At 39.2% G+C, this 15,772-nt stretch overlaps 2 protein-coding genes across 6 annotated transcripts in view; both read left to right on the plus strand.

Moving 5' to 3' along the window:
• Positions 1-15,772, plus strand: part of acot7 (acyl-CoA thioesterase 7) — a 131,225-nt gene that overhangs the window by 46,776 nt on the left and 68,677 nt on the right. For 4 of the 5 annotated variants that reach the window (XM_044350793.1, XM_044350795.1, XM_044350794.1 and 1 more), the window contains one exon: positions 3,466-3,570. The exons of the other annotated variant lie outside the window; for it this stretch is intronic. The gene's annotated coding sequence lies outside the window, so the exon portion shown is untranslated. The remainder of the gene's footprint in view (positions 1-3,465; positions 3,571-15,772) is intronic. 5 annotated transcript variants of the gene reach the window in all.
• Positions 12,202-14,919, plus strand: hes2.1 (hes family bHLH transcription factor 2, tandem duplicate 1). Its single transcript, XM_044350803.1, has 3 exons — positions 12,202-13,465; positions 13,570-13,753; positions 13,870-14,919. The coding sequence occupies exons 1-3, from the start codon at positions 13,238-13,240 to the stop codon at positions 14,199-14,201; spliced, it is 744 nt and encodes a 247-aa protein (XP_044206738.1). The 5' UTR covers positions 12,202-13,237; the 3' UTR covers positions 14,202-14,919.

Raw genomic sequence — 15,772 nt, forward strand, 5'->3', positions numbered from 1 at the left:
TGCATGAAAGACAGTTTTTAAAAGGTAGGCTTGATGGAAACATTTCTCCAGTTCATGAACATGACGTTGTGATGAACTGTAATACTTTTCATCACCAAACGGTGGCAGGAAAGTTTGATATTCAACATGTTAAACTAAACCTCCTCCTGCTGAGATGTTCAGTTGCCAAACTCTCTATTGGCTTGTCAGAATCACTGTAAACTATCACACACATGTTGTAACATAGCACATAACCGAATAACTACTATTAATACACCATATGAACTAGACTACAAACCTTTTTATCAAAACAGTTTCAGTGGTTTCATGGCTTAGATTTCGGTTACAATGTCAGAATATCAGTTTTGATATATTTCTTACAGTTAAACTAATGCAGTTTACTCGTGTTCAATCTTATTTATAGACTAATAATTACTATTTCATATTTTCTGTATTTTCATGGGATAATTTGGCAGCTGACATCATAATAAGAAAACTTGCAGCCTCACACCAGGTCCTGCACTTTCTGCATGTTCACACTCTCAGATTAAGTTGATTGATTTTTCCGCTCAAGCGTGTGTGTTTGGAGTAGGGGGGGTGGTGGGGTTAATGGGCGAGTCTCGTGCTCGGCGCGTGCCTCTCCGGCCCATCTGTTGCACCGGCCCAACTGTCATAGACACCACGCGCCAATTTGGCATTTGGCTGAGGAGAAGGGAAATTCCCACGAGCGGCCTGACTAATTGTACAATTCCCTGAAGGAAATGGACAATAGCGACACTCTAACACGATGTAGGAGGCACCTCATCAATACCACTGCAAAACCGTACAGCCTAGAATTTCTTGCAAAGGCCATTTAGGCAAAGAATATATAGAATACTTGCCTTTATAGGTGTTATTAGGCTATTATTTGTTGTTTTTAGTGACTGTGTGGATTATAAATAAGTAAATTAAATCGAATAATTTCCTGATTTTTCGTTTACCAAAACAAAAACAGACCTACAGCGTGTTTAAAAAAAAACAACAACTTAAAAATGTAGTGGCATAAATTCACCATAGACCTAAACAAAATTTGATATGTGAACTTTTCTGAATGAAATTCAGCCAGGCTTATTGATTACTTGATAACTAAATAACATGATTGTTAGGCTATTTGTTTATCTTCTTGTTTATTCAGTAAGGTCCAGACATAAAGAGCAAAGCAAACCTTTGGTGCAGCTGCAGCTTAGCAGCTTTATAATGAAGGGTCTAACACAGGGTTTAATCATGTGTGTGTGATCTGGAGTTTTTTTTCCCAGGGTTCCTTACAGACGCTCCCACAACTTCAAGCAACGAGAAGCTTAGCTCTCTATTGAATCGGAAAAGGGGCTGCCAACGGTTTTCTTACGAGCCTGGGAAAGCTGGGATATTTCTTGCACGCGTCAGACGTGCGACAGTTATTCAAATTGGACTCAATTATTCGAGGCGTGGGGCCCCTCTTTTGTGTGGTCACATCTGCTGCTGAGCGGGAACATTCAAATCAGGACATTTTTTCCTCAAGTTCATGCTGCTTCTAACAATCCACTGTCCGTTTATTCTTTTCAGCTGTTTAGCCTTTACAACGACAGAGTCCAAAAAAAACCCCTTCAAACAGTGGGCTACAATCCAGAGGAAAGTCCCAAATTCGCTTAAGCCATATAAAACTGAAGAATTGACCATGTGTGACCCTAAATTCACTGTTTATGCTTATGACAGATAATTTTTGATTTTAACACTTTTATGGCCGACCCAAACCCATCTTTATGAGAAGCTGTCTCTCTATAACGACCTCTAGAAAATGTGTCGTGCAGATTTGGTCCGTAAAATACAATAATAAAATTAAAGTAATGAAAATAATAAATCATAATTTATTTTATTCCCTCAACTCTTACATTTACCATGTCGGCGGTCATCGTTTAAACCCTTATATTTAAAACAAGGTTATAGTAACATTACAATATAGTCATGTAGTTGTGCTGTCTTCAGAGCAGCTATACTCGCGCCCAGCTGGTTGGCGCGTGCCACATGAGTAATTGCTTTCGCTTGAATAAACCTGGGCGCGTGCAGGAAAGAGGACAGTCTAACAAGACGTGTCTGTACCTTAATGTATGATCTAAAATACTACTAATAACAATATTAATTATAATGACCTACATATTTATGTAACATAAAGAATAAAAATCACAAATGTTGTTCACCATTATTGATAATAACAGCTATACTGCTTATAAAAAAAGAGACCAGACAAAAGAAATCTTTATTAAGATGTTGAAATAGAAGAAACACACACAGAGAGGAAATTACTTTATTTATAATTCTCCCTCCTCACATCCCCTAACAGGTTCCTTTTTCTTTTTCTTAACCTATAGTCTTTCTTTCTTTCTTTCTTTCTTTCTGTCTTTCTTCCTCAAATTTAAAACATCAAGAAATCATGTTAAAGCAGTCCCCTGTGAAGCATCCTGTACAGGAGGAATTAAAATGATGATGCTATACCCATGCAAATGTAAATCTAGTTAGAAATGTGATTTATTTCATTATTTGGTGTACATGTGTTAACATGATTTATACATTTTTCCTCATTGCTGTAGACTTGAGGACATAAAAGGCTTACCTTAAGTCAAACTCTTCATGAATGGATACAGTAAAAAGCTGTATTCCTTCAGAAATCTGGCTTTGGGCTGTAGCCAGCACTACAAGATGCTCTGATATTCTGCATTTGGCTGACTGTTTTTGAATAAAGGGAACCCAAAGCACAAAGGTTTTAGTGTATAAATTGGTTAACTATAGGCAGCTGTAATTGATTTTACATTTAATTTTGATGCATAAGGTTTTTACTCTGTATTTGTGGATCCTTCTACACTCCAAACCCTAAAGATGATCATTAATCTTAATAAACACTAAAACTTCCACTTTTTATGTTCAGACAGAAACTATTTCAAGACATTAACCAATATTTCAGCTTTAATATTGTCATTGTTTCTATCACATTATTCCTCACTGACACAAAACACATAGATGTTGTGGAAAATAGTTAAATAATTGTGGAATTTTAACCTTTGGTTTTAGACTGACATAAATCTTTTTTCATATAAATACCATCTTTTCAATAAAGCAACAGGCTCCAGACTGAAACAAACCTAGAAAGAGGTTCATTTACTGCATAATTTAGGTATATTATAGTAAATCATATTTCAAAGGTTTTTATGATGAAGAAACTTTGGAGCACCCGTATTTATTTAGAAATTTGCCCAGAAACAACCTTTTCTCTTTAGTTTTAGACTGACATAAATCATTTTTCATATAATCTTTCATCTTTTGAATGACAGACCCCAGACTAATGTAAATCTGTATAGAGATAAACACATTTTCCCTGCTTTAAAAAACAAGAACAAACAGATTTGATCTCTGAAGTAACAGGTAATTATTCTAGCAGTTCTAGTTCATCTCTTTCTTTCTCTCCTCTTGTCACAGCCTTGAGACATTAGACGTCCTCTGTCCCCTTGACCTCACCATGCCGGCGTGATGTGACCCCCGCAGCGACCCAGTCATCCGTGAGCTGCAGTGAGAATTTCTACGGTCAGACTTTCTCACACTCAGACTCATTAGTGACAGACAGAAACAGGACAACTAATTTGACAAGACAGACATCTTAACAGTGCAGCGTCTACAGTGAAAAGTTTGAGACCACTTTGATGTGATATGATTAATTAGTTAAGTGGACTTTAAATTGTTTCTCTGTTGATATTGATAATTTTATAAAGTCTTCAGCTATTTATATCGTCAACATCACACAATGAGTCAGAATACCCCAAACAACAAATACAGTCAAGATATAAAATAACAGGTTATTATAAGCCTATTCTTATAATATGCATGTCTCATTACAAACTCTATAAGTCACGTGTTACAGTTAAAACAGTCTTGGTTACAGTTACAGTCAAAGTGTTGGACATTATCTCTTATCTATCTCATTATTCAAGCGCAGTATTGCATCGAATACTGACACAAAATAGCTTCTGTAATTTATAAATCCGTAAACATTTATTACATTAAAACAGCACTCTTATGGGTGAAGATAAGAAGATGGGATTTCATGTCAATCACGGGGTCTTGAGATTAATTAAGGTCCCATACACTCTACATATAGTAAGTAACATGTTCAAAACACAAACAAGTATAAATGTCATAGCTATAAATAAATAACTTAAAAAACATACCAGTGTGTGACTTCGTTGCTCCTAATGCTCATCAGTGTAAAGCCCATGCAGCAGCAGCAGCAGCAGCAGCAGCGCTTCCAGGTCGTTGCTGGTTGAAGACTTCAGTCGTATTGAGCGCCCTTTTACAACACGAGGTCCGAGGCTCAATGACAGAGACGCGCTCTCTTTGTGGGCGGACCCCTCATACAGACCACGCCCCCCGCCGGCTCGGTTCAACTGTACCCCTGAAACACTCTGCAGGACCATGCAACAGCACAGGAAAGCACAAAAATATACAGACTGTTTAAGGTTTTAAATTCAATAAGAACAGAGTTGAAATTGCTCTGATATTTGCAAGCTTGACTTGCAGGAGTAGTTAGACCAAAAAAAAGAGCCATTTTATTGCCTATTTGTTGTTGCCAGGTTACCATTTAATTCAGAATGTAATCAAAAACATCCATATCACAGGCTTACATCCATAATTGTCTCAGCATAGTTTATATGCTACCCAGCTCCACACGGTTTGCCTTGGTGCATTCAAGAAACGCCTGAAAACTCATCTCTTCTCTAAACACCTCAACACTTGAGCCCCTTAAGCTTTTTAGCACTTTGATTGTTGCACTTCTTTCGTGTTGCTTATGGTATTTCTTATGCACTTATCTACTTCCAGTTGTTTCTTACCTCATATATATAGTATATATATATATATAGCCTATATTTAAAAAGCGTTATGTCAAGCGCTTTTTCTCATTGCACTTGTAGGCTACCTGCTCAGCTTTTTGAGAATTTGTGCCACAGCTCTTTGTGAGTCAGTATCCTCTAACGCTTGATTGTCTTGCCTCGCTTGCGAGTCGCTTTGGATAAAAGTGTCTGCCAAATGACAAAAAGTAAATGTAAAATATGAATAGCCTATTTTGAGTATTGGCACTATACTTTTTTCATTTTGCCAAATGTGATCTCTTTATTCGTATCCCCCCCAAAAACCCTCTATAGATGCTGGATTAAACAACAAACAGAAGGCAAAAGTCAGATAAAAGATCCGGACACTTTGTTGATAACTCCCAGCAAGTTTAATTTAACAGAGCAAAGTTTTCAACCTACCAGAGATCTTCAAGCATTGTCAAATAGACATCACAAAGTAACACTCAGGTGGTTGTGATGTGACCATTAGACAACTTTGATAATATTGTTCTTCACTCTAGAATAGAGAATTGATATAAATATATTTTCATAAGACCCCCCCCCCCCCCCCCCTCTCCCCTCCTTAATTTCCCCCCGGACAACTCTTAATGGTCCCCGAGTCTCTGTAACTTCAACATAATTCATCGGAGCAGGAAAGCCATCTGCTGCCTTTGTTCGCTCGGCTCGTGCTGTTCTCGTGCCCCTGATATGGCAGCACAATAGAGTCCCGTCGATGGATTGGATTTCTACCCAATATTCAAAAAAAACCCCGCCAACAAGCCGCCTGTCCAGCGCGTCTGATACCTTGCCAATAGCTGAGGCTGCTTTAATCCCTACATATTCAATTTACAAAAAGATTAAAAAAAAATAAATAGAAATGTATTTTAAAGTTCAGGACTGTGTGTCTTTATCATTCGTGCATGTTTACTAAACGTAAAGTGTTAGACTGCTGGCTTCTTGTGGGGCTCACGTTGACGTGCATGAATGAGGAGTCTGTCAGAGCAGGAAACCACAGCTATTGGTGGAGTAGCTTATGCGACGCTATAAGTTTACCTTTGTCTACTGAAGAGCACAACAAATGTGCACCACCAGATGTGTGCCCTACCGTACAGCTTGGCTTTGGGCTTGGTGAGGCTTCTTTGGATATTCAAATCCCGTCTGAGCCATCCCTCAGATTTATGCACAATTACGCAAAAGTGTTTTTCAGCCTCTGACACTACGGACGACGCCAGGCTTGATGCTTTTCACTGTAGTAGACTTAATTCTCAAAGTGGAGCCGTGACAATAGACGTAATCAATTACAAAGCGTCTTTAAAGTTATTAAAGCACGATAAATGTTTGCAGGAAATTTCCAAAAGCTCTCCAGTCATTCATACGTTTTGGGCTGTTTTTATGCCTTTCATTCACCCTTTTCTACACTTTTTCATTCAATATTTATATATCAGTGTTAGTCTTTAGTCTGTCTTTAATTGGATACATTGATGTTTTAGGTAGCTGCAGGATGCTCGATTTAAACCCGGGAGGTTACATTTTAATTCTGGCTTCAGAGGTAGATTGTATGATTTGTTTCTTATATCATTGAAAAACTAATAACACGCAGATGGAAACCATAACAGTGTTAAGAAGATATGAGGCAGCTGAAATAATTTGACATCATTACAAGACCTTTGCAGACTTCTGGGTTTATATTTAAGTATTTAAATAACTCAAATGGAAAAGCCGATATAACAAATGAATACGCGAGTCTGCTTGTCTGCATCATCCAGGCTGCTTGATGGTGATGGTCACAGCATTTAGCACGTGACCTGTAAGGGCGCTGAGGCATCGGGACACAATCAGTGATGTCAAATGTGTCGTGCAAGAGAGAAAAAAGTTTGGATTTTCGTCGCTGGTGCAGCAGATGCTTTATGAAAATGGCGTTGGTTTAGGCGTGGGAAGCTCCTTGGCAAATTTTGATAGGTCTTCCTTTTGCTTCCCCAGAGAGGGCCGTGATGCAATGTAGCATCAGTGATATTACAAAACCAACAAACACAAACAACGCTATGGAAGTACATTTGATCTCCGAAATATGACATTTTTTATACATAGGGTAACATTTTACATCTTTAAAAATGTAAAAAATATGCAGTACTATTGAGTGGCACTGTATAATAATACATCTACTGTATCTGAAACCACACAAAGACCATCTCTACTTTCAACATGTTGGTACATTGATACAATCAGGATGCCACTCTCAGTTTAACATATCTGATCCCGAACTATCCTTAACATAATAACAGCAACATAGTGGACTGATAAAACAGGAGTATACTGTATATTATATCTATATTCAGGGTCTTTTGCTTTTACCAAAATTGTTATTAGCACTCCAGGGTTCTGAGCTGCTTTGTTGCTCTCATTGCATATCACTCAGGATAAGATAATCAGCTGTATGACTAAGCAAAGACTCTACCTAGATGGATCTTTTTTTGAATGTTTCCCATTGAAACCCATCTTGACCAACGTCCCTCTCCATGATGGAGAATGATAATAGAGCTGGTATGTTTGTGTTGCAGGGGTCATTCATTGGTGCAGGACATAGTTGGAAAACTCCATCTCCATTTCATAACATCTCATGCTGATTTTCAGTAAGATGTCCTTTTGCGTACCAAGAAGCACCACTTCACTACCTTCTTTGTTCTGCAGCCTCTCGTGGTAGAGAACAATTAAGATGACTACAATTAAACAAGGACCAACAAAACATGTACCGTCAGGCCTGGATCAGTGACTTCAGAGCCAGACTGTAGCACCACAGATGGCTTCACCTGTCAAACACCCCCTGGCTCTTCAGCACCATGGACAGTGATCAAAAACGTCAGCCAGTCAAAGACACCTGACTCCTCTTGATCTGAGATGAGAAGCCACAGATGAGGGCTCATCATGGAAGCCTCAGAAGTAGCCAAAGAAAGCAGTGTCTTAATTTACGATATCTCAAAGATCGTTTAAATTACATCCCTTTTTATACACCTGGATTCTTCCATCTATCGTGTCAATGGCGGAGAAGACAGAAGCCGTTCCCGAAGTTTCCTTTGCTCAGGTTCCTCCCAGGAAGTCTTTTCACTAGATAAAAGCAGATTATTTTCTGACTTGTAATGTCAGCACAAAAGGAAGCCATGCAGCAATTGAGTTTGTGAGAACATGCTGGAGAAGTTGAGCATTAAATGTTATTCTTGACCATGGAAACCAGGTCCACTTACTGGCCTTTTCCTAAGCTTTCATCCACATCTCATGGTCTTCATTGTACTGAGCAGACTCTATCCCCTGATGAAGACACACACAAAGAACCCGAGCTGAATCCAAACCTAGATTCTCATGGTTACATTTCATGCATCTTATAGCTCGCTGGCTCATCAGAATGCTCACCTTCAGTAAGTAGCCTCTTAACATCCACCTTTTTTTTAGAATTTTTGCCCATATGGCATACCCAAATGGAAAAGCTTATAACAGATAACTGTTAGGCCAAAATGCATGTATTAGGCTTCATTTGACATATCCCTATTTAGCATGTGGCTAAAACACAACCAAAATTACATCAGTTCAAATATGGCTCAAAAAAGTATTTTTGGTCCTCGTCTATAATGCGTTTTTGAATAACAAGGACATGCTTTATGCAAGAACTATGCAAATCACCACATACCTTCTACATCTTGTCAACCACACCTGTATAAAATTCCAGACCTCTAGGCCTAACCCTAGGCGAGCGAGTTTTTAGTTTGTGGTCTCACTGGTGTCCCTGAACCTCTCCAACACGTCTCTAAGTGGCCAATTTGTACCGATTGCTTTTACTCATTACTGCGTGACGCTAAGCCTCTTACAACTGGCTCAAGCAGGTTGCCGGTGACCCGGTGGATGTCAAGAGGTTAATAATAAATATAAGTTGGCCAGAAATGTTACAGGAAAAGGAATGAAATAGTTACTTAGTTGAATTCTCTCCAGTGTCTGTGTTATTGCTTGTGTCAAAACCAAACATAACTGCTACTCAACCATGTTGGAAATGGTTTCATATCAGCTTTATGTTGTACATTGAGCTGGAACCACATGAAGTCCTGGATGTACAAAAGAGATTAAGAGAGCCAAGAGAAAGCTATTGAGTCTGAAGAGCCTCGGGTGGCTGAAGAGTCAGTGTAGGGAGGTAAGCTATTGAATTTGAGCTGGAACAGTCAGTTAAGCTCACTTTTCTGGTTGAAATACAACCCATCTAATCAAGTATTCCCTGTCCCTTGTTCAGCTTGAATAGCAACACTGCTTTCTATCCTGCTGTCAGCTGCACAGGACTTGGAAAACTGAGAGTGATGGGCAATTCATACTGAGAGAAGACTGTAGTGTTTTTAAGCCACTTATAGCAAAGGAGTATTTGTGATATAACCATCATATCAACAGTCTGAATTTAGCTTCATGTTCAACCAAACAACTGAATTGGTGATGAGCTCATTGGTTCAGAAAGCCAGAAACTGAAATGTCTGCGTCCAATCCTCTTATGACAGAAAGTATCTCCAGCCACGAGTCCAGGGATAAATATAGTATTATCAGTTACTCCATACTTGTGTGGGTAAGTCACTTTGCATGAGATGGATCAAAAGTGTTAGTGAGTCAAGAGCAGGCTCAGTAAATCTTTTTTCTTCCTGGTCTTTATCTGTAAACCCAGATGAAGGCTGTGACCCCAAACATGATGGTGTTACTGATCTGGAAAGGTTTACCATAAGAGCCTGTAAAATGGGTGTCCACTGTAGACTTGATGATTTTGGTACTTCTGACAGACAAAACCTTTATGATTCATTCAGGAGCTCTGCATTTCTACACAGTATCCCAATGTGTTACCTTACTTTATTTTGGCCTCATAATATAAAACTGGCTTCCAAGCATCCATCTCTATACAATTATTTCTATAAAATACTATTCTGCTCCCCTGGTGCTTAGTCTCTCTGAATCAGTATCAATCAATTAGGATGGTGATTTTTATCAGATACCGTAGATTTTCTCCATTAGAAAACATCAGGCTTTACAAAAAACAAAATATTTCTGCATTTCTTATTGTTAATCAGTAAGAAAAAGTGTAATTTATGCTCTTGTAGTGCCTGTCATAATATTTTCAACTTGTGTGCTTAGTACAAGCATAAGTTTTTCCTTTGTAAGCTTTCAAATACGTGTCAGATGTTAGAATACAGCTTCTCTTCTCACTGATCTGTATTTAATTTGAAGTAAACCAATGAGCAGTAAGGCTCAGAATAACATATGCACTGACTTTTCAGATTTCTTACAATAAATAAACACCGTCAAATACGATGACATGAAAATCATGTTGCCACAGTGTTTTATTAGAAGATATTTGATGTAAAACCTTGTTCTAGGATAACCAGAGAAACAGACCTCTGTTGAATAATTTGTTTTAAATATCCTCATAATTAGGCTACATCCTTCATAGTTACAAGAAAACGGAGGTGACATTAGAAATTAAACTGCAGCTAAAACATACAGCACCTACACATTTTGAAATCATATTAACTACTTTTATGGAGAATTATGACCATTTTTGAGTAATTATTTGAGTCACGTGTGTTAATTTTAGATTTTAATTAACACATGAGGGTTTTATCCGGATAAATTTGGATGAAAGAAAAAACAAACAGTACAACTTTAAAGTTGGACGCGGTTGTCTTAATGTTCTTTTTCTCCAGACAGATGTTACAGCATCATGCAGATAATATGAGCGTAGATTTTGGCTTGGGATGCCAAACTTCATTTCAGATGCAGCCACGATTTGAAGGCTGGAAAACCAGGAAGTCTGGAAGCCTCCGTGTAGCCGTGATGGAGACGGAAGATCACCTTCAGCACTGCGCAGAGTCCGTCGACGCTCTTGGTTTCACGCCTCAATTAACCCGCGACGGCCCCATCTGTCTGAACGCTTTGGCTCGTGTCAGTCTCATGCCGTTTATAAACCAAATACTATAACAGAATTATATTCTCAAACTCAAGGACTGAGCTTTAAAATGCTTTCCGGGAAAAAATAGCATACTAAATCACCTTTTGATTTAGATTACATTCTTGTCCAAAACTAACAGTGATGGTGATGTTTTACAGCCTTACTTGCAATAATTCTTAATAATACCTAGTAATGTGTAATAAAGCATTTTGCCATTTTTATAAATCTGACTTTAATAATAATATATCTGATTGGAAAATACAACTATGGATATAAGCCTGGTTCACGTCGTTTTATTTGGAAAATACATTGTCCCCTTAATGTGTACATGGAATGAAGCTACAGTATTAAAGTTGGCTTTCTCTATACCTCCTAAGAACCTTGAATTATGTGTAAATAGTCACGAACTGAATTCAGTGGCCTTCAGTTTAAGTTGAAGAAAACAAAGATGCTAATCATATCCCTTTCCCACACAGTTGCCGAAAAACTCTTCGTAATTCCACTTTTCTGTACGTCCTCCAACAAAAGATCACTGTGCTCTCAGCTTGCACAGATGGATACCCACGCTGAAACCGGGACAAAAAGGCTCCTAACCGAAGCCTCTCTTTGACTTCTTTTTTGTCTTACCTCGAAGGGCTCGTTCCCATACTGGACTTGATGGCAGTTATTTGGGGCCCCATGGGGCAGGACGCGTGCAAAACAGCGCATCTATAATGCTTGAAAAAATAAGGGTTGAACACCCTCAAGCTACGACAGGGCAGCTTGCAGCCGAAGAGCAGCGTCCTCTTTTCCAAAAATGATATGAGCTTGTTAAGCGAAGTATGTTTCCAAATGTAAATAAATACATTTAAAGTGAATAGATGAACTGTCCACTGTTATTGAAGGAATGTTTCGATAAACAACTTGGTGCGTAAATTTTGTGCGTAAAACATGTTTGTTATATCTGAAATGTAAATGTAAAATTATATTCAACACAAATGACCTATAATAGTTTGAAACATATAGAAAATAAGGCTACCATCACCATATTAAATGACCTAATAACAATTTTAAATAGATCTGCTTTAATTTGATGTATTTTTTCCCCGATAACTTTAACTATTCATTTTAGGGCTTTAGGCTTGTATTGACATGGTATTGCTATATAACTGTGTCATTGTGTTTATGCGCTGTGGCTCAACCCTCCCTCCCTCCAAAACAGACAAAAACGTTGTTGAAACACATCGATGGTGAGGGGGCACAAGAGCAGGAGCCGGGATGCTGATGGGAGCAGCAGTGGGAGACAGAGGAGGAGGGGGGGAGGGAGGGGGGTGTATGTAGAGACAGAGGATGAGAGGGGCGGGGGGGAGGGAGGTGGTTTCCCATCTGTTGCACGGTTATGGCGCGTGCCGAACGCGTGAATCCTACCGGCAGCTCGCTGCACAGTTTGGCTTAATGGTCAACAGCAGACATCGACACTCTGTGGTGATGCTGAACTGAAAACTGTAATTAAGTTTCTAACATCTTCATTAGATTTATATTGTTGCATCCTAGTGTTTATGAGATTTTTATAGCACTGGAACTTTCAAAAGGTTTAGTCTTTTAAACTGGATCATAAAACTGGTAGCCTATCACCCCTCCAGTGTTGGAGCAGTGTGTCTCATGGCTCTATGATCGCAGATGCACGCAACTCTCTGCGCAGCACTGCGTTAGTTCCAGGTTGTCCATGTCACCCAGTCTCCTCCCCCACTGCTCCAGGTAAACACCGTGTTGTTGATATTGGAAACAAGCTGCTGAGGGTCCACAAGCAGATGTTAATCCATATATAGCGTGGCTTGGGTATCTGGTTTTTATTAATTTTAGGAATAGATTAGTTCTGTCACGTCAGAAACACTCATCTGGTTCTGTGTTTCTTTTGTTGTGGCGGTAGACAAGCGGTCCATAAGCATTAATACACGGAATTTATTCATTTATTTCGATATTTTCATTATTTCCATCCAACCTTTTAATTGTTCATTTATATAAGTGCAACTTTCAGTTGTCTCGTCAAAAAAACAATATATATTTTACTGATTTGGCTGTTCATTATCGGGGAATTAGATGCAAAAATAAGCAAACTGTAAGATTATAAATTTACAACAAAGGCAGACAAAGAAATAAGAAATCCTTCCTATAGAAAATGACACGAGATGCTGTCTTGTATAGCCCGTCTGTTAAAGAAAAACAACACTGTTAGATTGTTTGTATGTGTAATTAGATCTTGGATGAACGTTGAAGCGTTAAATTTTAAACGCAATAAAGCGCAACATCATCACGAAACTCCGCATACCAGCGGTACACGGAAGGGACAAACTCGACCAGATGGTCTAGACAGGAGCTCCACTCATTTCCCAAAGGCATTGCCCCCCTCTGTCAAACCCCCAGCATGATGGCTTGTGTTCCCTCCCCTCTGACGCGCCGGACCCACATAAATAGGAGGCTCTCCAGATCTGTGGCACACTTCAGCTCAGCCGCTCCAAGAGCAAGTATCTCCCCTCAAAAAACACTACAAGCAGAAAACGAAATGAGTCCCAGCATCACTACTGAGGCCAACCAGCCTCTCCCTGCCAGGTCCACTGTGGCCCAGAGAAAACAAGCCAACGAGCTGAGAAAGGTAAGGAAAAGAGAGAAACTACACAGCTGTTTATGTCACTGAAAATGTTTTCCGATTTGACTTTTAAGTGCAGCCGAATAACCTTTTTCACCATTTTCTTCTAGACTCTGAAACCATTGCTGGAGAAGAGAAGACGTGCTCGTATTAATGACAGTCTCAGTCATTTGAAGAGCCTGATTCTGCCTCTGGTTGGCAAGGACAACGCACGCTACTCCAAGCTGGAGAAAGCTGATATTCTGGAAATGACCGTCCGGTTCCTCAGAGACCTTCCTTCCAGCCCAGTCAAAGGTGAGCATCCTCTCTTGAACTGCGATGAGCTTTCCGCAAACTCTTTTTTTCCCCAAAATTTCAGGTTACACGTGAAATTCAAGCCTCTGATCAAATATTTTCTTTTCTACTTTCAGACTCTGCAGACAGTTACAAGGAAGGCTACAAAGCCTGCCTCCAGCGCGTCTCAGCTCTGCTTCCCAAAACAAGCCTGGACCAAGACGCGTGCCAGCGGGTTAACGACTTCGTCCAGCGGTCCATGTCCGCGACAGTCACCCCAACTTGTCTGAACTGCTGCGCCCAGAGCTCCAAAACCTTCCCACAGATCCAACAGAGACTCCTGAGCCTCAGATCCAGCTTCAACTCCAGACTGGAGAGCCAGTCCCGCAGCAGCAGCGGCGAAGTGGCTCCCAGTCGAGCGCAGCCAGGCCCGCAGGCTGTCAGTGCTGCCATGTGGAGACCTTGGTAGATTAGATGGACATGTATCTATGTGTTATTTATTTTGTGATGTTATTTATGCTATTTGTATTCCTATAACCGTAACCTTAGCGATTTAAGAAGAAATGTTGGAGTTGCTGTATAATGACTTTAATAAGCATTTGGCTCATTTTGCGTTTAATGCCAAAAGGCACACGAGCACAGATCTCAAAGAAACTGTAAAGTCTATGAGCTTTTTAAAATGCAATCCTCTTTGGGGTTTCAGAGATATGGGTTGTAGACAACACTTTTGTAAAACCCCAAGGGTTATTTTGTTTGAGGTTTGCACGATGGACTTAAAAGTATTTTGGTCTGTGCAAAAGAATAGTCTGTAAACACTATGTGTTAAATAGGATTATACATTATTCATTGACGGCATGTAAGAAAAAAACATGTTTCGTGACACTTCAAATGTTTTGTTATTGACGAACTTTTTTCAATAAATGTTCTGACGTCGAAGATTTGTGGTTTGATCTCTTTTTGTGGTGGTCTACGGATCTCAAATGTCTCATTAATCTCAGACATCTTGATGAGAGGAATCTCAGGGCTAAGAAAGCAATGAAAAAGGCGCGCAAACGCATAAAGCCACAGGTCATCCTGAGCCTATTGATGCTGATGAGCAGCTGCTCTATTGTTGCTGGATGAGAGGCGCCTCTCTGTTGCCGCCAAATTGGTGGGAAGAAGTTGGACTGGTTGTGTGATGGGACACACACTGAGATGATGGGGGTTGTGAAATACCATGAAAAATCTGACAAAGCCTAAAACACATACGTTGTTTTACAATATGCTACATTTCTTTAAAAATAATTAAGCCTTTCCTGTCATTAAAGGTTTAAAGACAAACTTAATCAGACTATTTTACATCTCGCAGAGAAATAACATATTACTATATCCTTTTATTGTTTTACTGTGATATAGGTGGCTATGCTCCCTTTAAAATTGTTTAACTTTATTACATTTAGAAAAGGTACAACATTTTGAGCCCAAATTGGCTCCTCATCAGGCAGAGAGCACATCTCTAGTAGTAGAGAGTATACATGTTCCAAACAACATTGGTTTTTATTCACTGAATGAAAATCAACTTGTAGAGACCTGAAACCTGCTTGAGACATTTATCCTAACCTTTATTTCATTGCAATGTGATATTGAATTGCTCCTGTGGTAATATCTGTCAGACTTCAATCACATCTTTTTAAATGAAAGAAACCAAATTCAGATCAATCTTCATTCACATTCACAGTTTTCTGATAAATGCAGCATTGGAGAATTGTTGAATGAACCAATAATGGTCAAGAAATATTCACTGATTATATCTCAAAGAACATTTCATGCCTCTCCAAGTTGAATGTAAAACTGTACTGGGATAAACTGAAACCAGTGGCTCCCTATGGGAAGGAATTTCATATGAAAACGTATGGTTTTATATGGAAAATGGTTGGTATTAAAGTCATTTCAACTGCAAAACCACAGCTATTCTCCCTTAAACTATAGGTTGACATTTATAAGTCTGTCTTAAAACAATACTAACATTGAAATAGTTCTTGCTCGCTTGTTCCTGCTTCC

The sequence above is a fragment of the Thunnus albacares genome, chromosome 5, assembly GCF_914725855.1.
Source record: "Thunnus albacares chromosome 5, fThuAlb1.1, whole genome shotgun sequence".
NCBI classification, from domain to species: Eukaryota; Metazoa; Chordata; class Actinopteri; order Scombriformes; family Scombridae; genus Thunnus; species Thunnus albacares.